General features: G+C 35.1%; 1 protein-coding gene across 3 annotated transcripts in view; it reads right to left on the reverse strand.

Annotated features, from left to right (window-relative positions):
* Ac78C (adenylyl cyclase 78C) overlaps positions 1 to 21,300 on the reverse strand; it is a 686,763-nt gene that overhangs the window by 462,552 nt on the left and 202,911 nt on the right. For all 3 annotated transcript variants that reach the window (XR_012758616.1, XM_075380750.1, XM_075380751.1), the window contains exon 2: positions 1,442 to 1,552. Coding sequence is in view for 2 of the 3 variants with exons in the window: in XM_075380750.1 (XP_075236865.1) it covers positions 1,442 to 1,503 (62 nt within the window). In the remaining variant the exon portion in view is untranslated. The remainder of the gene's footprint in view (positions 1 to 1,441; positions 1,553 to 21,300) is intronic.

Raw genomic sequence — 21,300 nt, forward strand, 5'->3', positions numbered from 1 at the left:
ATTTTTGCAAAATTATTCGTCCGTTATGTTGTGACGTCATGACGTCACGGGGTGTTATCGGATAAACACCTCAAATACTCCAGTCATGTGGCCGTGATCTGCGACAGAGTGGAAACAACAATCCGTGCCTTTCGAGGTCTCTTTGCGGAACAAGGAAATCCACGTGCGTCGAAGAGGCGACTTATCACCTCGGTGATAACGTCTCGTTACTCTGTTGTATGCCGTCCCGGTACGGGCCGATCCGGTTAATGTCAAGCGCAACAGAAGAAAATTAACTAGCGCTCATAGGAAGTCGCTTCTGGGCGTAGTTTCGGGGTACCGAACCTTATCGTATGATGCACTGTGCGTACTTTCTTCGGTGCCCCCGATAGAATTGCAGATTAAAGGACGAAAACTAAGGGTTTCCGGTGTAGCCAAAGATGAGGCCAATTCTATAATACGAGAACAATGGAAGGCGGCACGGGCGGGTTCAGTAGTGGCCGCATGGACCAGAAGAATTATCCCAGACCTGGATCCTCGGCTAGACCGCTCTAATGGCGAATTAGATTACCACACGACGCAACTCATGTCGGGACATGGTGCGTTTGAACAATACCTGCACAGGTTTGGCAGGAGAGAGTCACCGATCTGTTGTTACTGCGATGCGGTTGACGATGCCGAACACACTATTTTTGAGTGCAGAGGATGGGAGGAACATCGTATAAATGCAGGACTGATGCGTACCCGACCGGAGCAGAAAGTATATGTTTGGAGCGTCGCTTTATATGGAAGTGAAACTTGGACGATCGGAGTATCTGAGAAGAAAAGATTAGAAGCTTTTGAAATGCGGTGCTATAGGAGAATGTTAAAATCAGACGGGTGGATAAAGCGACAAATGAAGAGGTATTGCGACAAATAGATGAAGAAAGAAGTATTTGAAAAATATAGTTAAAAGAAGAGACAGACTTACAGGCCACATACTAAGGCATCCTGGAATAGTCGCTTTAATATTGGAAGGACAGGTAGAAGGAAAAAATTGTGTAGGCAGGCCACGTTTGGAATATGTAAAACAAATTCTTAGGGATGTAGGATGTAGAAGGTATACTGAAATGAAACGACTGGCAATAGATAGGTAATCTTGGAGAGCTGCATCAAACCAGTCAAAAGACTGAAGACAAAAAAAAAAGTTCCAATTTTAACGAATAACTAAGGTCCTAAATAAAATATATCCAAAATTCATGAAAATCAGAGGCGAGTCCTTAATTGTACAAACGAGTAAATATTAAGAAAGCCGGGCTTAATTGATTAAGTACTGTGATATTTAAAAAAATTTAATTTTTTGTTTAAATGTAAGTTTTTCTTAGGTCTGTGGACGGAGTTTTTGGGTCTCTGCGGTAAGCTGGACAGATATACTGATTATGAATCTTTTTGTATACAGAAAAATAATTAATAAATTACTTACGTTTCAGGAATTTTAACTTTATTTTCCGGAATATCCGGGCTGCTTTCCGTATTGTCGGACATCGTTGTTTTAAAACAAAGTCATCATATCAGATGGTTTCAGCTCTCAACCCTGAAAAAGATAAAAATAATTAATTAATAAAAAGCTGTCATAAACATTAGAATTTCTATTTAAGTAATATTTTTCTGAAAAATAACATTTCATTAACTTTTCTTTTTTTTTATTTATCTTTTTTAGAAAAATAGCAAAACAGCGGGCCTAGGACCACCGCGAAAAGTTTACGTGATTCATGTTTCATTGCACATAATTTTGTTAAATTTTTTTCCAATTGTAACAAAATAACGTTCATGAATTTAGCGTAATAACAGCGAAAAAAAACATTTACAACGAAAATCTTCAAAATTCTGAACATTTTTAGCTGTTCTTGAGTTGTGAATTATTAACACAACCAGCTCTAACCAAAATGTTTTCTTATTTTATCCCCAAAACACAAATATAATTTTAGATAAATCGTTCGTATCAAGAAGTATACGAGGTGCGACAATAAAGTAACGAGACTGATTTTTCTTTGCAAGATGTGGCAACCCTGCAGCTTGCGTAGGCACACCGTCTTTGACCTCGGTCTATAAGCTACTTCTAGTCCAAGCGGCACATTGATGCGACTGCTCGGTCGTGAGTTGTGCTGTAATAAGTGAACACGTGTTTGTGTCTCTCGTCGCAGAAATGAAACCGCAAAATATTGGGCAACGGTATGCCGTTTCTTTTTGCGTTAAATCGGGTGAAAACACGACGACAACTTACGGTAAGCTTCAGAAGGCTTTCGGAGAGGCGGTTATGTCAAGAGCTCAAGTTTTTCGGCGGCATAACATTTTTAGTGAAGGCAGAACGAATGTTGAAGATGAAGACCGCAGTGGACGACCATCAACCTCACGGACAGATGTCAACTTGACCGGGGTGCGTGAAATCGTACGATCTGATCGAAGATTATCCGTGAAAATGATCGCAGAAGAACTCAACATCGATCGAGAAACGGTTCGTCTAATATTAACTGAAGATCTTGGTACGAGAAAGATTTGTCCAAATATGGTCCCCAAAAATCTCACACAACAGCGAAAAACACGGAAAAATGTGGCAGCCGATCTGTTAGAGCAAACGGAAATCAATCCGGATTTGTTGAGCCGTGTTATCGCTGGTGATGAAGGTCGGTTTTTTCAATACGATCCGGAGACAAAACGCCAAAGTTCGCGACGGTGGTCAAAGGGATCACCCAGACCAAAAAAAGCTCGCATGTCAAAGTCAAAAGTGAAACGAATGCTTGTGTGCTTCTTCGATTCCAAGGGAATCGTTGAGAAAGAGCGGGTGCCTCCCGGACAAACAGTTAACCGATATTTCTACAAAGAAATTTTAGAAAGACTTCGTAAACGAGTTCTTCATTTCCGTGTCAACAATGCTGATAATTGGATTCTGCATCACGATAATGCGCCATCCCGTACTGCTCTGTCAGTACAGCGATTTTTAACCTCAAAACAAATTTCAGTACTACCGCATCACCTTATTCACCAGATATCGCTCCGTGCGACTTTTTTCTATTTCCAAGAGTCAAAATGGCGGTCAAGGGACACCGTTTTCAAACAACACAAGATGTCCATAAAGCTGTGACGAGGGTCTTGGAGGATATTACAGAAGATGAGTTCCAGAAATGTTACCGTCAATGGCAGATGGGCTGGAATAAGTGTGTGCAATCAGAGGGGAACTAATTTGAAGGAGACAACACTAAACATGACTAAAACGGTAAGCAACATTTTTTTCACATCAGTCTCATTACTTTATTGTCGCATCTCGTAAATCGTTGGAACGATTTCGACCATGTAACGTTTTCGCGGAACATAAACGAAATGTGTTAAGCACGAAACACAGACTATGTAACATTTTACGCAGAGAGCAACAGGTCCGCCTTTTTTCTAGTAATATAAGAAAATTAATGAAAAGTTTCTTTTTGTTATGAAAGTACGGACATCAGCAGCTACGGTCATTACCACGATTGAAATAGGTAGCGTATGAAAAGATGCCATGCCTAACCGGAATTCAAACATGGGACTTCCGCACGAAATGTTGAGACGCTACCTACTCAACCACAGAGCTCGGCAAAGAAATTTTCTTTTTCTATCAAAAATAAAAAACCAAACGGGTCGGTCTAGCGGTAAAACTCGTCATCGTAAATCAGCTGAATTCGAAGATAAGGATTCTTAGCACTTTCTTTTAGACTTAGCTGTAAGGTAGTTGCTTTTTATTCGGATTTGAATATTAAACAGTAAATATCGGTGTTGTTTGGTTGATTAACCACACTTCTCACACATTCCTGCACACGTCTCAGGAATATTCGGCTGAATCTGTTCAGTATTACACTTTACCGGAACGTTTATATTTACACTCCAGTCACTATTGACTTTCGATACTATTATAAATAAAAAAATAATAAAAAAACGATTGTCGAGAATCGAACCCAAAATAAACTAATTTTGATCAAACTTTTCAAGTTATTCTGCCATGCCATATTTTTTCGGTCGTAAATATGAATCGTGAAGCCGAAAATTTATTAATTTATATTTAAGAAAAATATTAAACTGTTATTTTTAAACCTTGGGTTTCAGAAGATGTACTGCAGCTGATGGATGAACGTAGAAAATATAAGAATGCTACTGATGAACAAAGTAAAAGGAACTATCGGCAATTAAGAATACCTATAAACAGGAAGTGCAAACTGGCGAAAGAATAGTGAATTAAAGAAAAGTGTTCAGAAGTGGAAAGAGAAATGAACAATGGAAAATAGACGGAGCATACAGGAAAGTTAAGGAAAATTTTGGGGTACATAAATTAAAATCTAATAATGTGTTAAACAAAGATGGTACACCAATATATAATACGAAAGGTAAAGTCGATAGATGGGTGGAATATATTGAAGAGTTATACGGAGGAAATGAATTAGAAAATGGTGTTATAGAGGAAGTTGAGGAGGATGAAATGGGAGAAACAATACTGAGATCTGAATTTAAGAGAGCATTAAAAGATTTAAATGGCAGAAAGGCTCCTGGAATAGACGGAATACCTGTAGAATTACTGCGCAGTGCAGGTGAGGAAGCGATTGATAGATTATACAAACCAGTGTGTAATATTTATGAAAAAGGGGAATTTCCGTCAGACTTAAAAAAAAGTGTTATAGTAATGATACCAAAGAAAGCAGGGGCAGATAAATGTGAAGAATACAGAACAATTAGTTTAACTAGTCACGCATCAATTCTTAACTAGAATTCTATACAGAAGAATTGAGAGGAGAGTGGAAGAAGTGTTAGGAGAAGACCGATTTGGATTCAGGAAAAGTGTAGGGACAAGGGAAGCAATTTTAGGCCTCAGATTAATAGTAGAAGGAAGATTAAAGAAAAACAAACCGACATACTTGGAGTTTATAGACCTAGAAAAGGCATTCGATAACGTAGACTGGAATAAAATGTTCAGCATTTTAAAAAATATAGGGTTCAAATACAGAGATAGAAGAACAATTGCTAACATGTACAGGAACCAAACAGCAACAGTAATAATTGTAGAACATAAGAAAGAAGCCGTAATAAGAAAGTCCGACAAGGATGTTCCCTATCTCCGTTACTTTTTAATCTTTACATGGAACTAGCAGTTAATGATGTTAAAGAACAATTTAGATTCGGAGTAACAGTACAAGATGAAAAGATAAAGATGCTACGATTTGCTGATGATATAGTAATTCTAGCCGAGTGTAAAAAGGATTTAGAAGAAACAATGAACGGTATAGATGAAGTCCTACGCAAGAACTATCGCGTGAAAATAAACAAGAACAAAACAAAAGTAATGAAATGTAGTAGAAATAACAAAGATGGACCGCTGAATGTGAAAATAGGAGGAGAAAAGATTACGGAGGTAGAAGAATTTTGTTATTTGGGAAGTAGAATTACTAAAGATGGACGAAGCAGGAGCGATATAGAATACCGAATAGCACAAGCTAAACGAGCCTTCAGTAAGAAATATAATTTGTTTACATCAAAAATTAATTTAAATGTCAGGAAAAGATTTTTGAAAGTATATGTTTGGGGCGTAGCTTTATATGGAAGTGAAACTTGGACGATCGGAGTGTCTGAGAAGAAAAGATTAGAAGCTTTTGAAATGTGGTGCTATAGGAGAATGTTAAAAATCAGACGGGTGGATAAAGCGACAAATGAAGAGGTATTGCTGCAAATAGATGAAGAAAGAAGCATTTGGAAAAATATAGTTAAAAGAAGAGACAGACTAATAGGCCACATATTAAGGCATCCTGGAATAGTCGCTTTAATATTGGAAGAACAGGTAGAAGGAAAAAATTGTGTAGGCAGGCCACGTTTGGAATATGTAAAACAAATTGTTAGGGATGTAGGATGTAGAGGGTATACTGAAATGAAACGACTAGCACTAGATAGGGAATCTTGGAGAGCTGCATCAAACCAGTCAAATGACTGAAGACAAAAAAAAAATATTTAAGAATGTGTAATCTTTACTAAAAAAGTAAAATAATAATTTTTTTCTAAAAAATCACGGCATCGACCATACATACAGAACAGAACGTTTTTTTATAACTCTATACAATACTTCGGCTTTAAAAAATGGTTTATAATGCTTTAATAAATGATTATTATGAAAAAAACTCTTTTTTTGCGCAAAACTGCGCAAAATGACTGACTTTTCGTTATCGACTTCCTCACTATTTTGCAGTCATAAACGCACGATTTTCATAGTTGAACGCAGAGGTTGAGGTTGTTTAACCTCAAATTGAGGTTATGTTAACTTTTTGACTGTTATCGATCTTAAATTGAGAGTAACTCAGGAGCTACTCGATCAATCTTCATGAAATATTCACGTGCACAGCTTCAAATACAATACTACACAGCATATCTAAATTTAAATGAATTGATCTAATAGTTTTGGAAATTTTCGAACCACAAAATTTTATACATAAGCCTGTATATATATATATATATATATATATATATATATATATATATATACAGGCATATATAGTACATATATATATATATATATATATATATATAATATATATATATATATATATATATATATATATATATATATACAGGCATATATAGTACATATATATATATATATATATATATATATATAATATATATATATATTTTTTTTTATTTTTAATTTTAAAAATGTATATATATATATATACATATTTATTAATATATATATATATATATATTTATATATACATTTTTAAAATTAAAAATAAAAAAATATATAAATCGAAATTCATCTAGCATGTTACCTTTTCCATTTAAAATATATATACCTAAATGTTTTTTTATATCCCTTAACCTTTAGTATTAGTTGAAAAAAAAAAATATTAGACAAACATTTTCTCCCTATTCCTAAAAAATTAAAATATTTTTATTTACAATTATTTTCTTAATGTGTACATTTCAATTTGTTCAACTAGTGACCATTGTCACTGTCAAATGTGGTGAGTATGTTATGACAGATAAGTGATTTATATTCTTGTACAGACTTAGGCCGACCATTCTTGAGACGTGTCTTAATTGAACCCCAACAGACGAAGTAGAACGGTATCCACGATCTAGTATTCAAATCCGTGTAAAAGCAACTAACTTTTACTTGATTTGAACCTCACAATTTTGAATTATGGTTTGTGATTTTGTGATCTTTTTAATTTATTATATCCTCTACGGGATTATTTAAAAAAAAAAAAAAAATTACCAAAATGCTTCCACTTGATTATAAGAGCCCGAAAAATTAATAAAAAAAAAGTATTAATAAAAAATCGAATTTTTTTTTAATTTCGATTTATTTAAAATTAATTTTATAAATTTAAAATATTTTACTTTATTTTAAAAGTTTTAAGATGAATCAAGTTTTTATGATATTTTAAGTACGATGATTTCGAAATATGGGTATTGATGCCGCTTAATTTTGCGGAAAATTTAATTTGTAAAGGTTTAATTTGATACGGTCACCGTGGGTATAACAACGTTTTATTCAAAGCCTACAGTTTTTTGGAATATATTGAAGAGTTATACGGTGGAAATGAATTAGAAAATGGTGTTATAGAGGAAGAAGAGGAAGTTGAGGACGATGAAATGGGAGAAACAATACTGAGATCTGAATTTAAGAGAGCATTAAAAGATTTAAATGGCAGAAAGGCTCCTGGAATAGACGGAATACCTGTAGAATTACTGCGCAGTGCAGGTGAGGAAGCGATTGATAGATTATACAAACTGGTGTGTAATATTTATGAAAAAGGGGAATTTCCGTCAGACTTCAAAAAAAGTGTTATAGTTATGATACCAAAGAAAGCAGGGGCAGAAAAATGTGAAGAATATAGAACAATTAGTTTAACTAGTCGTGCATCAAAAATCTTAACTAGAATTTTATACAGGAGAATTGAGAGGAGAGTGGAAGAAATGTTAGGAGAAGACCAATTTGGTTTCAGGAAAAGTATAGGGACAAGGGAAGCAATTTTAGGCCTCAGATTAATAGTAGAAGAAAGATTAAAGAAAAACAAACCAACATACTTGGCGTTTATAGACCTAGAAAAGGCTTTCGATAACGTAGATTGGAATAAAATGTTCAGCATTTTAAAAAAATTAGGGTTCAAATACAGAGATAGAAGAACAATTGCTAACATGTACAGGAACCAAACAGCAACAATAACAATTGAAGAACATAAGAAAGAAGCCGTAATAAGAAAGGGAGTCCGACAAGGATGTTCCCTATCTCCGTTACTTTTTAATCTTTACATGGAACTAGCAGTTAATGATGTTAAAGAACAATTTAGATTCGGAGTAACAGTACAAGGTGAAAAGATAAAGATGCTACGATTTGCTGATGATATAGTAATTCTAGCCGAGAGTAAAAAGGATTTAGAAGAAACAATGAACGGCATAGATGAAGTCCTACGCAAGAACTATCGCATGAAAATAAACAAGAACAAAACAAAAGTAATGAAATGTAGTAGTAATAACAAAGATGGACCGCTGAATGTGAAAATAGGAGGAGAAAAGATTATGGAGGTAGAAGAATTTTGTTATTTGGGAAGTAAAATTACTAAAGATGGACGAAGCAGGAGCGATATAAAATGCCGAATAGCACAAGCTAAACGAGCCTTCAGTAAGAAATATAATTTGTTTACATCAAAAATTAATTTAAATGTCAGGAAAAGATTTTTGAAAGTGTATGTTTGGAGTGTCGCTTTATATGGAAGTGAAACTTGGACGATCGGAGTATCTGAGAAGAAACGATTAGAAGCTTTTGAAATGCGGTGCTATAGTAGAATGTTAAAAATCAGACGGGTGGATAAAGCGACAAATGAAGAGGTATTGCGGCCAATAGATGAAGAAAGAAGCATTTGGAAAAATATAGTTAAAAGAAGAGACAGACTTATAGGCCACATACTAAGGCATCCTGGAATAGTCGCTTTAATATTGGAAGGACAGGTAGAAGGGAAAAATTGTGTAGGCAGGCCACGCTTGGAGTATGTAAAACAAATTGTTAGGGATGTAGGATGTAGAGGGTATACTGAAATGAAACGACTAGCACTAGATAGGGAATCTTGGAGAGCTGCATCAAACCAGTCAAATGACTGAAGACAAAAAAAAAACAGTTTTTTGCTTTTTTTTTAAATTTATTTATTTAATTCTATTTATTCATTCTATGAAAATATCAAAAATAGTAAAAGAAATCTAGGATAAAGAAAATTATACCTGGGTGCAGACGTTCATTTACCATTTGTTTATATCTACCCGGCAAATTATATAAGGTGACGTGACAGGATAGAATAATATTCCGTTTCATCGTATATAATCAGAACTAATTGAAAAGGGATTTTCTTGTATTAAATGGAAACATTTAGAAAATCTACAGAGGATCTCTTTATATAAAATCACTACACAGGGAGATTTGTGACTACTTTAAACGTGCATCTAATAAATTTAAAACTCTTTAGGTTAACATATCGCTCTTACCCGTGTGTTTTATTTATATTTAACGTCAAAGGAATCGAGAAATTTTAATTTGTTTAAAATTTTATCGCTTGATCGATTTGTATTTTAATTATAAACCGATAATTTTGTTCATTTAAATCAAATCAATTTACATATTTAATTTAAATCAAAAAATGTATATATAGAATTGCATCGAATGTATATATTTGATAACTTAGAATTAATATAAACGAATAACAAAGAATTAAGTGAAATTAATCTGTGTTAAATAAAATATACTTATTTGTTATTAAAATATGTATTATTTGAATGAAAAAATTTCTAGTGGATATTTATAAAATTAGAATTATCCCTGTGTCTAAATGTATTAATGTAATTTTTTTTAAATATAACCCTCTTACCAAACCAGACAATAGGGACAGTATTTTCCTGTGAAATGACTTATTTAGCCTAATAATTTTTTTTTTTTTGTCTTCAGTCATTTGACTGGTTTGATGCAGCTCTCCAAGATTCCCTATCTAGTGCTAGTCGTTTCATTTCAGTATACCCTCTACATCCTACATCCCCAACAATTTGTTTTACATACTCCAAACGTGGCCTGCCTACACAATTTTTCCCTTCTACCTGTCCTTCCAATATTAAAGCGACTATTCCAGGATGCCTTAGTATGTGGCCTATAAGTCTGTCTCTTCTTTTAACTATATTTTTCCAAATGCTTCTTTCTTCATCTATTTGCCGCAATACCTCTTCATTTGTCACTTTATCCACCCATCTGATTTTTAACATTCTCCTATAGCACCACATTTCAAAAGCTTCTAATCTTTTCTTCTCAGATACTCCTATCGTCCAAGTTTCACTTCCATATAAAGCGACGCTCCAAACATACACTTTCAAAAATCTTTTCCTGACATTTAAATTAATTTTTGATGTAAACAAATTATATTTCTTACTGAAGGCTAGTTTAGCTTGTGCTATTCGGCATTTTATATCGCTCCTGCTTCGTCCATCTTTAGTAATTTTACTTCCCAAATAACAAAATTCTTCTACCTCCATAATCTTTTCTCCTCCTATTTTCACATTCAGCGGTCCATCTTTGTTATTTCTACTACATTTCATTACTTTTGTTTTGTTCTTGTTTATTTTCATGCGATAGTTCTTGCGTAGGACTTCATCTATGCCGTATAAATTAATATATATCTATATATATCAAATAACATGTTCTGACTGACTGGTAACAGTGGTGTACTAATTAGAAAAACATTTTCGGAACAGACACACCAATACGTACATTTCAATCTATTTTGTGCGCTGAATCTGAAAATCAAGTCAGTTTTTCTCCATCACTCTTAATTTTTTTGTTATACGCCCTTCAAAAATACTAAATAATATTAAATTTTGAAAGCGACCAAATTTATATGTACAATAAATTTTGCGATTAAATATGTTAATTCAGTACTCATGTTTCACTATGCGTTTAAAAAAAATCCCTTTCGACACGCCGGAAGGCGGAGGTAGGCTTCACCGGTGCTGAGTAGGGGATAAAAAGGATTTCCACCTTAAACTTATGAAAAACTTCAAATTTACTCTATACGACAACGGTTGCATGTTTAGCATACGACAAGCCCCATCTTCTTAAAATTTTTTCACCCCTTGCCGTAAGGGTTGGTCATATCAAAAACTATTTCAGACAAAGTTTTAGGTAATGTTTACAGGACTAACGACCGCTTTAAACCGATTCGATACTGCGCCTATTAACGGAGGTATGATTCTTTTTGTCTACGAAACCCCATTTTTCTACCCAAGGGGCCAATGGACGGTGATATCAAAAAACTTTACTTAAATACGTTTTAGGCTTTTATTTAACGATTAGTAGTAACTTTTAACGAATTCGATATTTTACTTAAGAAGAAATTTATAGCGATATTTTGCTTTTTTTTTCGAAAAAGCCCCCCTCGCATTTTCATCCCTATGGTCCGATTTTGCCCATTAACGAACTCGACCAAGATTTTTGATCGTTATATCTTATGTATTAATTTGAAAGTGATTGGCGCAAAATTACGGTAGTTATTTTGTCCAGAAGAAGGTGAAATATATATATATATATATATATATATATATATATTCGTATAAACCTACGGGATTGATCTAGTGGTGAACGCGTCTTCGCAAATCAGCTGATTTTGAAAGCGAGAGTTCTTTAGATAATCTTAACTGAATAGCGATGCGTTGCCGGGTGATTCGCCGGTCACTTTGAAGCAAATCGTTCACCTCCTTTTATTTGTTTCTCGTTAGCGTCAGAAACCGGTCGTCTCTTGCGAGGTGCGTCCTCAATTGTCGCTTTACCGGCTTCGCATTCGCGAATTTTCAACACTCACAATTTCACTACCGTAAACCGCTTTTAAAAGATGAAATATATTCGTAAGATTCACAGTTTTTCTTGTTAAAAATTTGATCACTGCGCGCTGTTTTAACCGTGTTGAAATACCGGCCGTACTAGACTCCATTTTAACTGCTAGTGAAAACAAGCCGGTAAACGGATTTCAACTCATTACCGTAGTTTTATAGTGGGGAATTTAGCTATCACGGGCTCCCACGCCCGACTCGATAATACCTTTGTCACCGTGTAGCACGCTAGTGTGCAAAATTTATCAGCCGAGCCTCGTACTTTAAATAAATTTGTAGGATGATTTCTTTAAACGGTTCAGTATTTTATTAAAATGGCCAATAAAAACATAAGCCGATAGCTATCTAAAGTGTATACGGGCGAATCTCTTCTCATCACAGAGAACTTTTGATACGGGTAAATTTATCACCTTAATGACGTCACCGTTCTAAACTAACATCCATAAAACACATACTATTGAATTTACTTCGTGAATAGTCATCTGGAAGTAAAGCTACTTATCGACTTCATTGCCCGGTGATTCCTATGCGGCTTGAGTCCAACACAAATTAATTTGTTTATTACGCGTTGAGATTAACGGGTAGAAGCATATATATAATTTTGAAACGAGCATTAATATTCATTATCGCTTGAAATGTATTTATACAATCATCGCATACAAGAATATGTTGGTATTATCTATGAAATAATGTAAGGTCAGTATGGTAAATGCGTACGAATGTACACGCGCGTACGTATGTCGAATTTAGTATTAGCATAATAATCGATATAAATCGGTTACTGCACTCATACTACATTCCATACGTACTCGTATATACTGAAGTGGGTTGACACTCAGACGTAGTATTATCGACAATTTATCGAGTTAAAAGTAAATAAACAGTTAAACAACCGTACGTTATAGACGCCCAAACATATCTGACGCGATTAAAGTCGCGCGCGCGCACACATACACACGCACACACCCTCGCACATATCTCTATAATTTGTCTGATGAAATCGTAGAGCAAACCAAAATATAACAGTATGATGAATTTAATTTACTTTAACGCAATCCATCCGATAAAAAAACACTTATCTTTACTTTTAACATGAAAATGAAGTAAAAATAACTTGTAATACAAAAATCTGGTGTGGACACCACATAACTTCCTTGTACATATTAAATTATATATACACAATTTTTTGTAAATGAAAAATACTTAAAATTTTATTTCATTAATAACTTCTGTTACTATTGAAGAATTATTATTTATCGTAAAAAAATTTTAACAATCAGAGGTTGATAATTATTAGTAAATCAATTTATTTAAATTAAAAAAAAAGGGAGATGAAATCTGTTTTGAACCGATATACCTTCCCCTTTTAAGATGCAAATATTTCATTTTTTAAGATTTTATTTGGCTATAATTCTGGAATCGATGATAATAAGTACCACTTATATGATATATCGTTGAAAATCTTTCAATGACGGCTTATTACTACAGTTAAGAAAAAGTAACAAATCCGAATTTTTTGGATTTTTTGACACTTTTGGTTCAGTCGATAGCAATCAAAAGGGGATGTGCACAACTAGAAGTTAAATACAAAATGTCAACATCTTATGGTAATCGTTTTTTAATTACGCGAGATACATACAGACATCACGCCGAAACTAGTCAAAATGGGTTCAGGAATGGTCGTTGAAAACTGAAAACCGAAATTTTTCGCGATCACAATACTCCCTTTACTTCGTACAAGGAAGTAAAAATTAGAAAACTGTTACAATAGTATATTTAGTAATAGTACAGTGAGTATGATGAAGTTAAAATCTTGCTTGCACAAGGCAGACAGTCGCTGTGCAGGGAATTTTATTACTCTATAATTTTAAAATATAAAAATGAAACGATGAATTTCCTGCATCTGCATTCAACATGTATATAAATTTGTGTTTAAATAATTTTCATTAATGCCTTCTGATATGTTATTTATTTTATAATTTGTATTATGCGTTTATATTGTAAATAGATTATTTTGTATTTTGTGATTCCGCTTTGATTTAGGTTTTATTATGTTTTCTCTATATCCATCGAGATAAATGCAGGTAAATTTTTTTTATATTTAATTCGTTTAGAAAGATATCAAGTAATTCCTGATAAGATTTATAGGTACTTACGTATTAACGCCACCGCAGCTACAGCTTTATTTAAAAACATAGTAGTCAATCGGATTTCGGTGGAAAATGAACAGTCTCTTTATTAATTTTAATAAACGGTTATTTATATTTATTTATTTTATAAATATAATTTAACCAAACTTAACTTACGCTCGCTTCCCTCGCTGCCCTTTACTAATTAACACCGTAATTTTTTGAGTATTTATTTAATAAATTCAGTAATTTTTGCAATTATTTATTATTTAAATAATCAAAATACTCCTGTTAATTAGTCAAGGTTAGCGAACGAAGCGAGTGTAGGTTAAGTTTGGTTATATATTTATAAAATAAATAAATTATAACCATTTATTAAAATTAATAAAGAGACTGTTTTGAATTTATGTTAAACTCTATATCGTCCCATTTTCCACCGAAATCCGATTGAGTACTTTGTTTTTAAATAAAGCTTTAGCTGCGGTGGCGTTAATACGTAAGTACCGATTTATATAACGTACAGAGTGACGCACGATATGTTGACACGATTATAAAGTCGATAGTAAATCGATGGTTTTACCTGGTGTTTCATATTATCCATGCGTAATCGCTATTTCTTGGAAATACCGATAGATATCCCAGTATTTATATTTATGCAACACATTACTTATTATTGAATTACGACCGGTCACGGACGTTTGTCTTATTCACAGCGCGATAAAGTTGTGTTTATTTATACTGAATCAAAAAGCGTTACAGTGACTCAGCGATAATTTAGAGCTCGTTTTAACACTCGATGGACTGCAGGAAAAAACACCATTCTCCGTTTATACTGTAAATTTAAGGAAGAAGGTGGTCTAAAAGAAGAGAAACGACCTAAAACAGCTCCCGTTTAATCTCCTAAAAATATCGAAGCGCTTCGAGTTATATGCAACGTAGTCCGGGAAAATCTACACGACGAAATTCCTACAAAGAATGTTATACATTAATATCAAGCTGTTTCATGACTTGCATAAATTAACATAACCAAACAAGCAAAAATGATTGTCGTTTATACAGTACTCGGAAGGAAAAGGTACTGTTCTGTTCAACACTTGGATTTCAGACGAGACCTATTTTCACATCGATGAGACTGTTAATAAACAAAATATTCGCTTTTGCGAAGCACAGAAGCACCACATATCGTTCATGTAAAACAACAACATAGGCCTAAAATTTCCGTTCGGGGAGCTTTATCCAGTCAAGGATCGATAGCAGAAGTATTTTTCGACGACACAGTTAATTTTCAAAGCTATTTCTATATGTTAAATGATGATTTTCTACCCAAAACGCTCGCAACTGAGTGACCTATAGATATTCAGTGGTTTATGCAAGAATGTTCTACCTCCTCACACCGCTAATGTTGTATTGCATTTTAAAAATTCAGTTTTTTTTTAATCCCGTAATTTCAAATCGCTATCCCGGCTGTCACAATGGAGGTTTCTTTTGGCTAACTTTGAGCCCGGATTTAAAAATTTTGAATTTTTTTCTATAAACAGAAACCTTCCTCGTTATCCATTAATACCTGCAAATCTTATGGAAATGCCTTCGCAGATAGTTCAGTTGTGTGAAGGGATTCAACAGGACTTGTGTCGCATAGTCATCCAAAACTTAAACTCGCCACGAGGAGATGGTAAGGCATAACGGGGTCCAAAAATTGAACATGTCATGCGGTAAAAGAACTTTCCATAAACAATATGTAAAGCTGTAATCATATTAAATTTAAAAATAAATATGTAAACCAAAATTCAAATGTGTCAACTTACTGTGTCCCGCTCTGTATAATACATCTATCAAGTTATATATATTATTTCTGATTCATATCTACTCATTCCTTGCATGACCTGTATAACGTAACTACGGTCAGAGAGCTCTGGCCCTAGACCCACCCGCTCGTGTTCATTAAACACATGCTTGCGAAAATAATAACGAAAAATAAAAATTAAAACCTGTTTAATTTATAAAAATTATCAGTGTATTGTAATTTCTTCAGAGCAATATTTTGATCAGTACAGGACACGAAATTTTGAGTGATTACAGAATGCGGGTTTCAAAATAGTCGGCCTCCATCTTAAAAATAATAGTTATAACTGGTTACCCGTGCTTCGTACGGGTAAAAATGTATTTTCCCGGTTCATAACGTTGCCTAACAAACACCACTAAGAGGTGACCGTACTTCGATTCTCTTCTTTTTTTTTAATCTTTTTTTCTATTTTAATTCAAGTAACCGGGGTAAGATGCAGCCAGTCGCGTCGCAGATAACAGTGACAGTGGCTGTGACGGTTGACGCCATACACTGTCAAATCTCTTAAAAAATGGAAATTAAAAAGAAAACACAAGATTGCTTTTTAGATATTTACCTGACGAATACTGGCAAGTCCAAATATACTGATTTTTTTTTTGTATAGAAGGAAATTAAGAGAATTTGGAAACATTTTCTTCACTCCTTTCAAGAACGAATTTCTAGACGAAGTTCAAGACAAATTTTTTCGTCTTTACGAAAATTATGGGGTGGGGGGGAGGAATATAGAAAAAAAACGACATCTTAGTCGAATTCTAAGGTTCAAATCCTAGTAAAGGCAGTTATTTTATACGGATTTGAATACTAGATCGTGGGTACCGGTGTTCCATGGTGGTTGGGTTTCAATTAACCACACATCTCAGACTGGACAAGACGTTTACATTCATGCATATCGTCCTCATTCATCCTCTAAAGTAATACCTTACGGTGGTTCCAGAGGCTAAACAGAAAAACAAAGGACAACTTGTTTTAGAGGTAACGATATCATATCTTTCGGCAAATTAATAGAAACAAATACAATAGTTTTGTATTCATTGTTGGCCAACCTGCTTTCAAATTCTTCTCGCCAAATATCAGCTAAGTAATTCACAAAAGTTTTAGAGGATAGTTTTCAGTTCAGTAAGCGCTCAATTTTTTTTATAAAGCAGTAGTAATAATAAAAATAGAATTTTTAAATAATACTAATTTAAAAAAAAATTGAATATTTTGCATTCCATTCAACGTGTTCTCCAATATTTGTTTAAATAATATCCATTAATGCCTTTTGAATTGCGAATTATTTTATTTGTCTAAGGTTTTTAAATTTTAAATAAATTATTATATATTTTGTGATTCTGCCTTGATTAAGGATTTACCATGTTTTCTCTTACATATAAATAAATGGTTACCGGATAATTTCTTATTTTTATCTGTAAAATATGAAATCAATATAATATTGGGGTTGGCAAGAAGCTAATTTCGTTTTCGTAGTGTGAAGTAAAAAACAATATTCTTTTATTTTTTATTCAAAGAATGAATTTCAATGAATTATATATTTTCCATTTTGTCCGATAACCTTTTGCCATCTTTCTGAAAACTTCATGATTCCGTGCTCGTAGAAATTCTGGTCCTTATCGACAAAAAACTGAACCGAAAGCGATTTCAGATCATCACTTACCGTTCAAAGAGTTTTGCAAACGTCAGATACACTTGGTAATCTGATGGTGCAAAATCAGGGCTGTATGGTGGATGAGATATCATTTCCCGACAGAGCACCAATAATTTTTCACGAATTACCAAAGATATGTGAGGCTTTGCATCGTCTTCGTGTTCCACCAGGACGAAATCTGAATTGCGATTTCTCAATTCTGGCCGGTTTTCTTCGATTGCTTCCTCCAATTTCATTATTTGTAGACCGTAAAGTCCGAATTGATCGCTTAGTTACACGGAAGCGTCTCAAAATACAAAAAACATTTGTAATCCTACCGAATCAACAGCATGAACGTTCTTTTGATTTGATTAGCATTTGACGTGGCTTCAACCGGATCATCGCGCTTTTCGATCGATGTTACCATAGGCTATATATTTTCCATCACCGGTGATGATTCGTTTCAAAATAGGGTCGATTACATCGCGTTTAAGACGCTTATCGCAGTCGAATCGTTGTGTAATGTAATTACATTACGCAATGATCGGCGTCGTCTACTGCGATGCGGTTGACGATGCCGAACACACTATTTTCGTGTGCAGACGATGGGAGGAACAACGTATAAATGCAGGACTGATGCGTACCCGACCGGAGCAGCTCTCGGAGTGGCTCTTGGGTATGTCCGCAAACCGGCATAATATTGCAATATTTGCAAGAGCAGTCCTCAGAATAAAAGAAGATGATGTAAGACGACCGGGATACTGAGGGTTTTAGTTTATAGCAGGGCTTGGCGGACAGCCCCGTTCCTGAGGGCTAACATTCCCTGGTGTGTGGGTTCCCGTGATGGAGCGGGGACTCCTGGGGTCCGTTAGGTGCGAATGAATGAAAAGACCGAGACCCGGCCGGCGGTGTGGGTTCCCGGATACGCTTTGGCGGCTTCAGCTCCTGCGCCGTCGGTTTGAGGCTGGCAAAAGGAAAGACCGAGGCCCGGTCTCCTGCGGTGGGGCTGGGAAGGGCATAGCCAGGCCTGGTTTCTTCCGTCGGAGATTAGAGGCAGGCAATTAAAAAATCCGGAAAGGTCACGTCCCCGAGTCGAGTATACTTAATTGGATGTCTGGCTCGGGGATGTAGGGTAAAAAAATGAGGACGGAATCCGAATATCGAGCTATCTTAACGAATCCAAGACATTCAATGTAATTTTCATATTTGAAATATACTTAATCTCTTTGCATAATTAAACGACTATCCGATTCAATTTATTGGCTTTGATTTGCTGTTCATCGACTTCAATTGCTTAACCGAAACGTGGTTTTCTTCAATGACCAACGACTGAAAAAAATCTGCAGAAGGGAATTTTTTTGAATCAATTCTGTTACGTGTGTTCTTTTAAGCGATCATACATCATAAACTTCGCATAAGTTAATGTGAGCCTCATCAGTTAACTTTAGGGAAATAAAAAATATAAATTTCAAAAACGTTCGTTTTTGCACTACATGATAAAATTGACCCTAAACTAACATGTGCGAAAAAAATTCCCCGCAATTTACTTCTAAAGTATACTAAAAATGAGAGCTATGAAATAATAAAAAAAGATCATAACATTGATAGAAACCCTTCAAAAAAAAAGAAAAAAATTACTTTCTTGCCGATCCCCGTATTTATTTATATTAAATTATTTTTTACTGTAGTGTACCAGATAATAAAACTACGTATTTTAATTTGTCCTTTGTTAAATTCTTAGAACGACTTTAGAATTTACTAGTTGTATTAAATACGGTTAGGGTGTGGGTATCTAATTAGGGTGAGGGTATAGACAGTAGTAAATCATGTTGCTGAATAACTAATATCTAACAGTACAACGGTCAAAGGGCTTATCTCATGTCGTTTCGTGTACAGCTTATGTAAATTGTGACGTCATTTATATACACAGGACTGTCATAACAATTGCTTGTTACATTCTAAGTACCGTCTCAGTTAATTATACCATTTTATAACATAATCATTAACGTTAAAGAAGGAACTAATTCTTACCGATTTACATTACACTTATACAGAGTGTTTCACGAACAAACGGAAACAATTTTCACGATGATCTACAAGTTAAAATAAAGAAAATAGTTTAAAAAAATATAGATTTGGAAAAACTTCGTCTTACATTTACATAGCACGCGACCTGATTTGTTCCAAGGGTAAAAAATTCCGTTGAAATTTTAATTAGATGTACCGCCCTGAACCCTCAGGACTCAGGTCGGCACAGGTGAACTCCGGAACCAATTCAGAGGCTTCTCTGAACCTCCCGGAGTCTACCTCAGGGATGTAGAGCTCGCTTCACTCGCCATTCTCGAGTTACAGGGGTAAGGCGCCTTGGACACTCGTAGAGCTCGCTTCGGTCGGCATTCCCGTCTATCCAGAGGGCTCCGACAACTAAAGTATTCAGGTTTTATAGAAAGCTGAAAAAGAAACTAGATTCCAAAAGGCAGAATAATAGTAGGTTTTTCCTTTTTAACCTCCGGGACACCATTAGGCATTGCTTCAGAGAATGAGATAAATCACGAGTAGCCTGTGAAAATGCCATGCCGGGACCTCCGGGTAACTAATAGTATCTTTATTTTTCCTGTTTAGCCTCCGGTAACTACCGTTTAGATAATTCTTCAGAGGATGAATGAGGATGATTATGAGTGTAAATGAAGTGTAGTCTTGTACATTCTCAGTTCGACCGTTCCTGAGATGTGTGGTTAATTGAAACCCGACCGCCAAAGAACACCGGTATCCACGATCTAGTATTCAAATCCGTGTAAAAATAGCTGGTTTTACTAGGACTTGAACGCTGTAACTCTCGACTTCCAAATCAGCTGATTTGGGAAGACGCGTTAACCACTAGACCAACCCGGTGGGTTAACTAATAGTACCTTTTTTTTTTTTTTTTTTTTTATCTTGTTAAGCACCCCAAGGCAACCAGCCTCCGCCTGTTAAGACATAGCATGGTCGCCTTGCAGTGCCGTGGCAGCAGTCTCTGCCCACCCTAACTGCCTCCTTACGGAGGATCTCCCGCCGGGGTCCCCAAAGCCTCTTCAGGGTGAGCCAACCACTTCATTCGGGCAGCTAACTCCCCCCTCTTCGATGGGGCTACCCTCCCCGTCCCTAACCTACATGTAGCTGGCACGCCTTCCGCGTACCGCTACCCCCACGCGTTCCTCTCATACCTGAGGGTCCTCGATGCCATCATCGGGGAGCCCCGACCCCACTACACTTGCCAGTGAAGCCCGAACACCCTAGGCAAGAAGGCTACCTCCCTGGTCCCTAATCGTCGCCACGATTCATCCCCAGCCTCCAGAATTTTTTGAGGCTTTCTCTCTTTTTTTTTTTTTTTTTTTTTATAGTACCTACGGTAACCAAAGTACACGCACCTTTGACGACGAGAAATCCATAACTTATTTCTTTTCTATGGAGGCAGAAATATAATAATGAAGTAAAAGGATTAATGTTTTTTTTCCTTAATGAATATCTTTAATTTACAACTTCACCCTTGTTGGCGGTAAAGAAATAATTGAAATTTTTAATATCTTAACTTTCAAGGGAGCTAGAGGCTCGGTTGACCGCTTAGATCCTTCCCTGGGATAACACGAATGTATCCTGAAAATTTGAAAACAACCTGTCAGTTGGTTCTTCCAGATTTTTCGAGATGAAATACACCTAAAAACCTTCTCACTTAAGCCAAGAAAGTTCGAGTAAAAATTTGGTTGCGATTGACCGAGTAGTTTTTCTGTTTATACCGAACAAAGAAAACCACTCTTCGCGTCTTTATATAACAATAT

This window comes from Lycorma delicatula, chromosome 12, assembly GCF_047948215.1.
Source record: "Lycorma delicatula isolate Av1 chromosome 12, ASM4794821v1, whole genome shotgun sequence".
Lineage (NCBI taxonomy): Eukaryota > Metazoa > Arthropoda > Insecta > Hemiptera > Fulgoridae > Lycorma > Lycorma delicatula.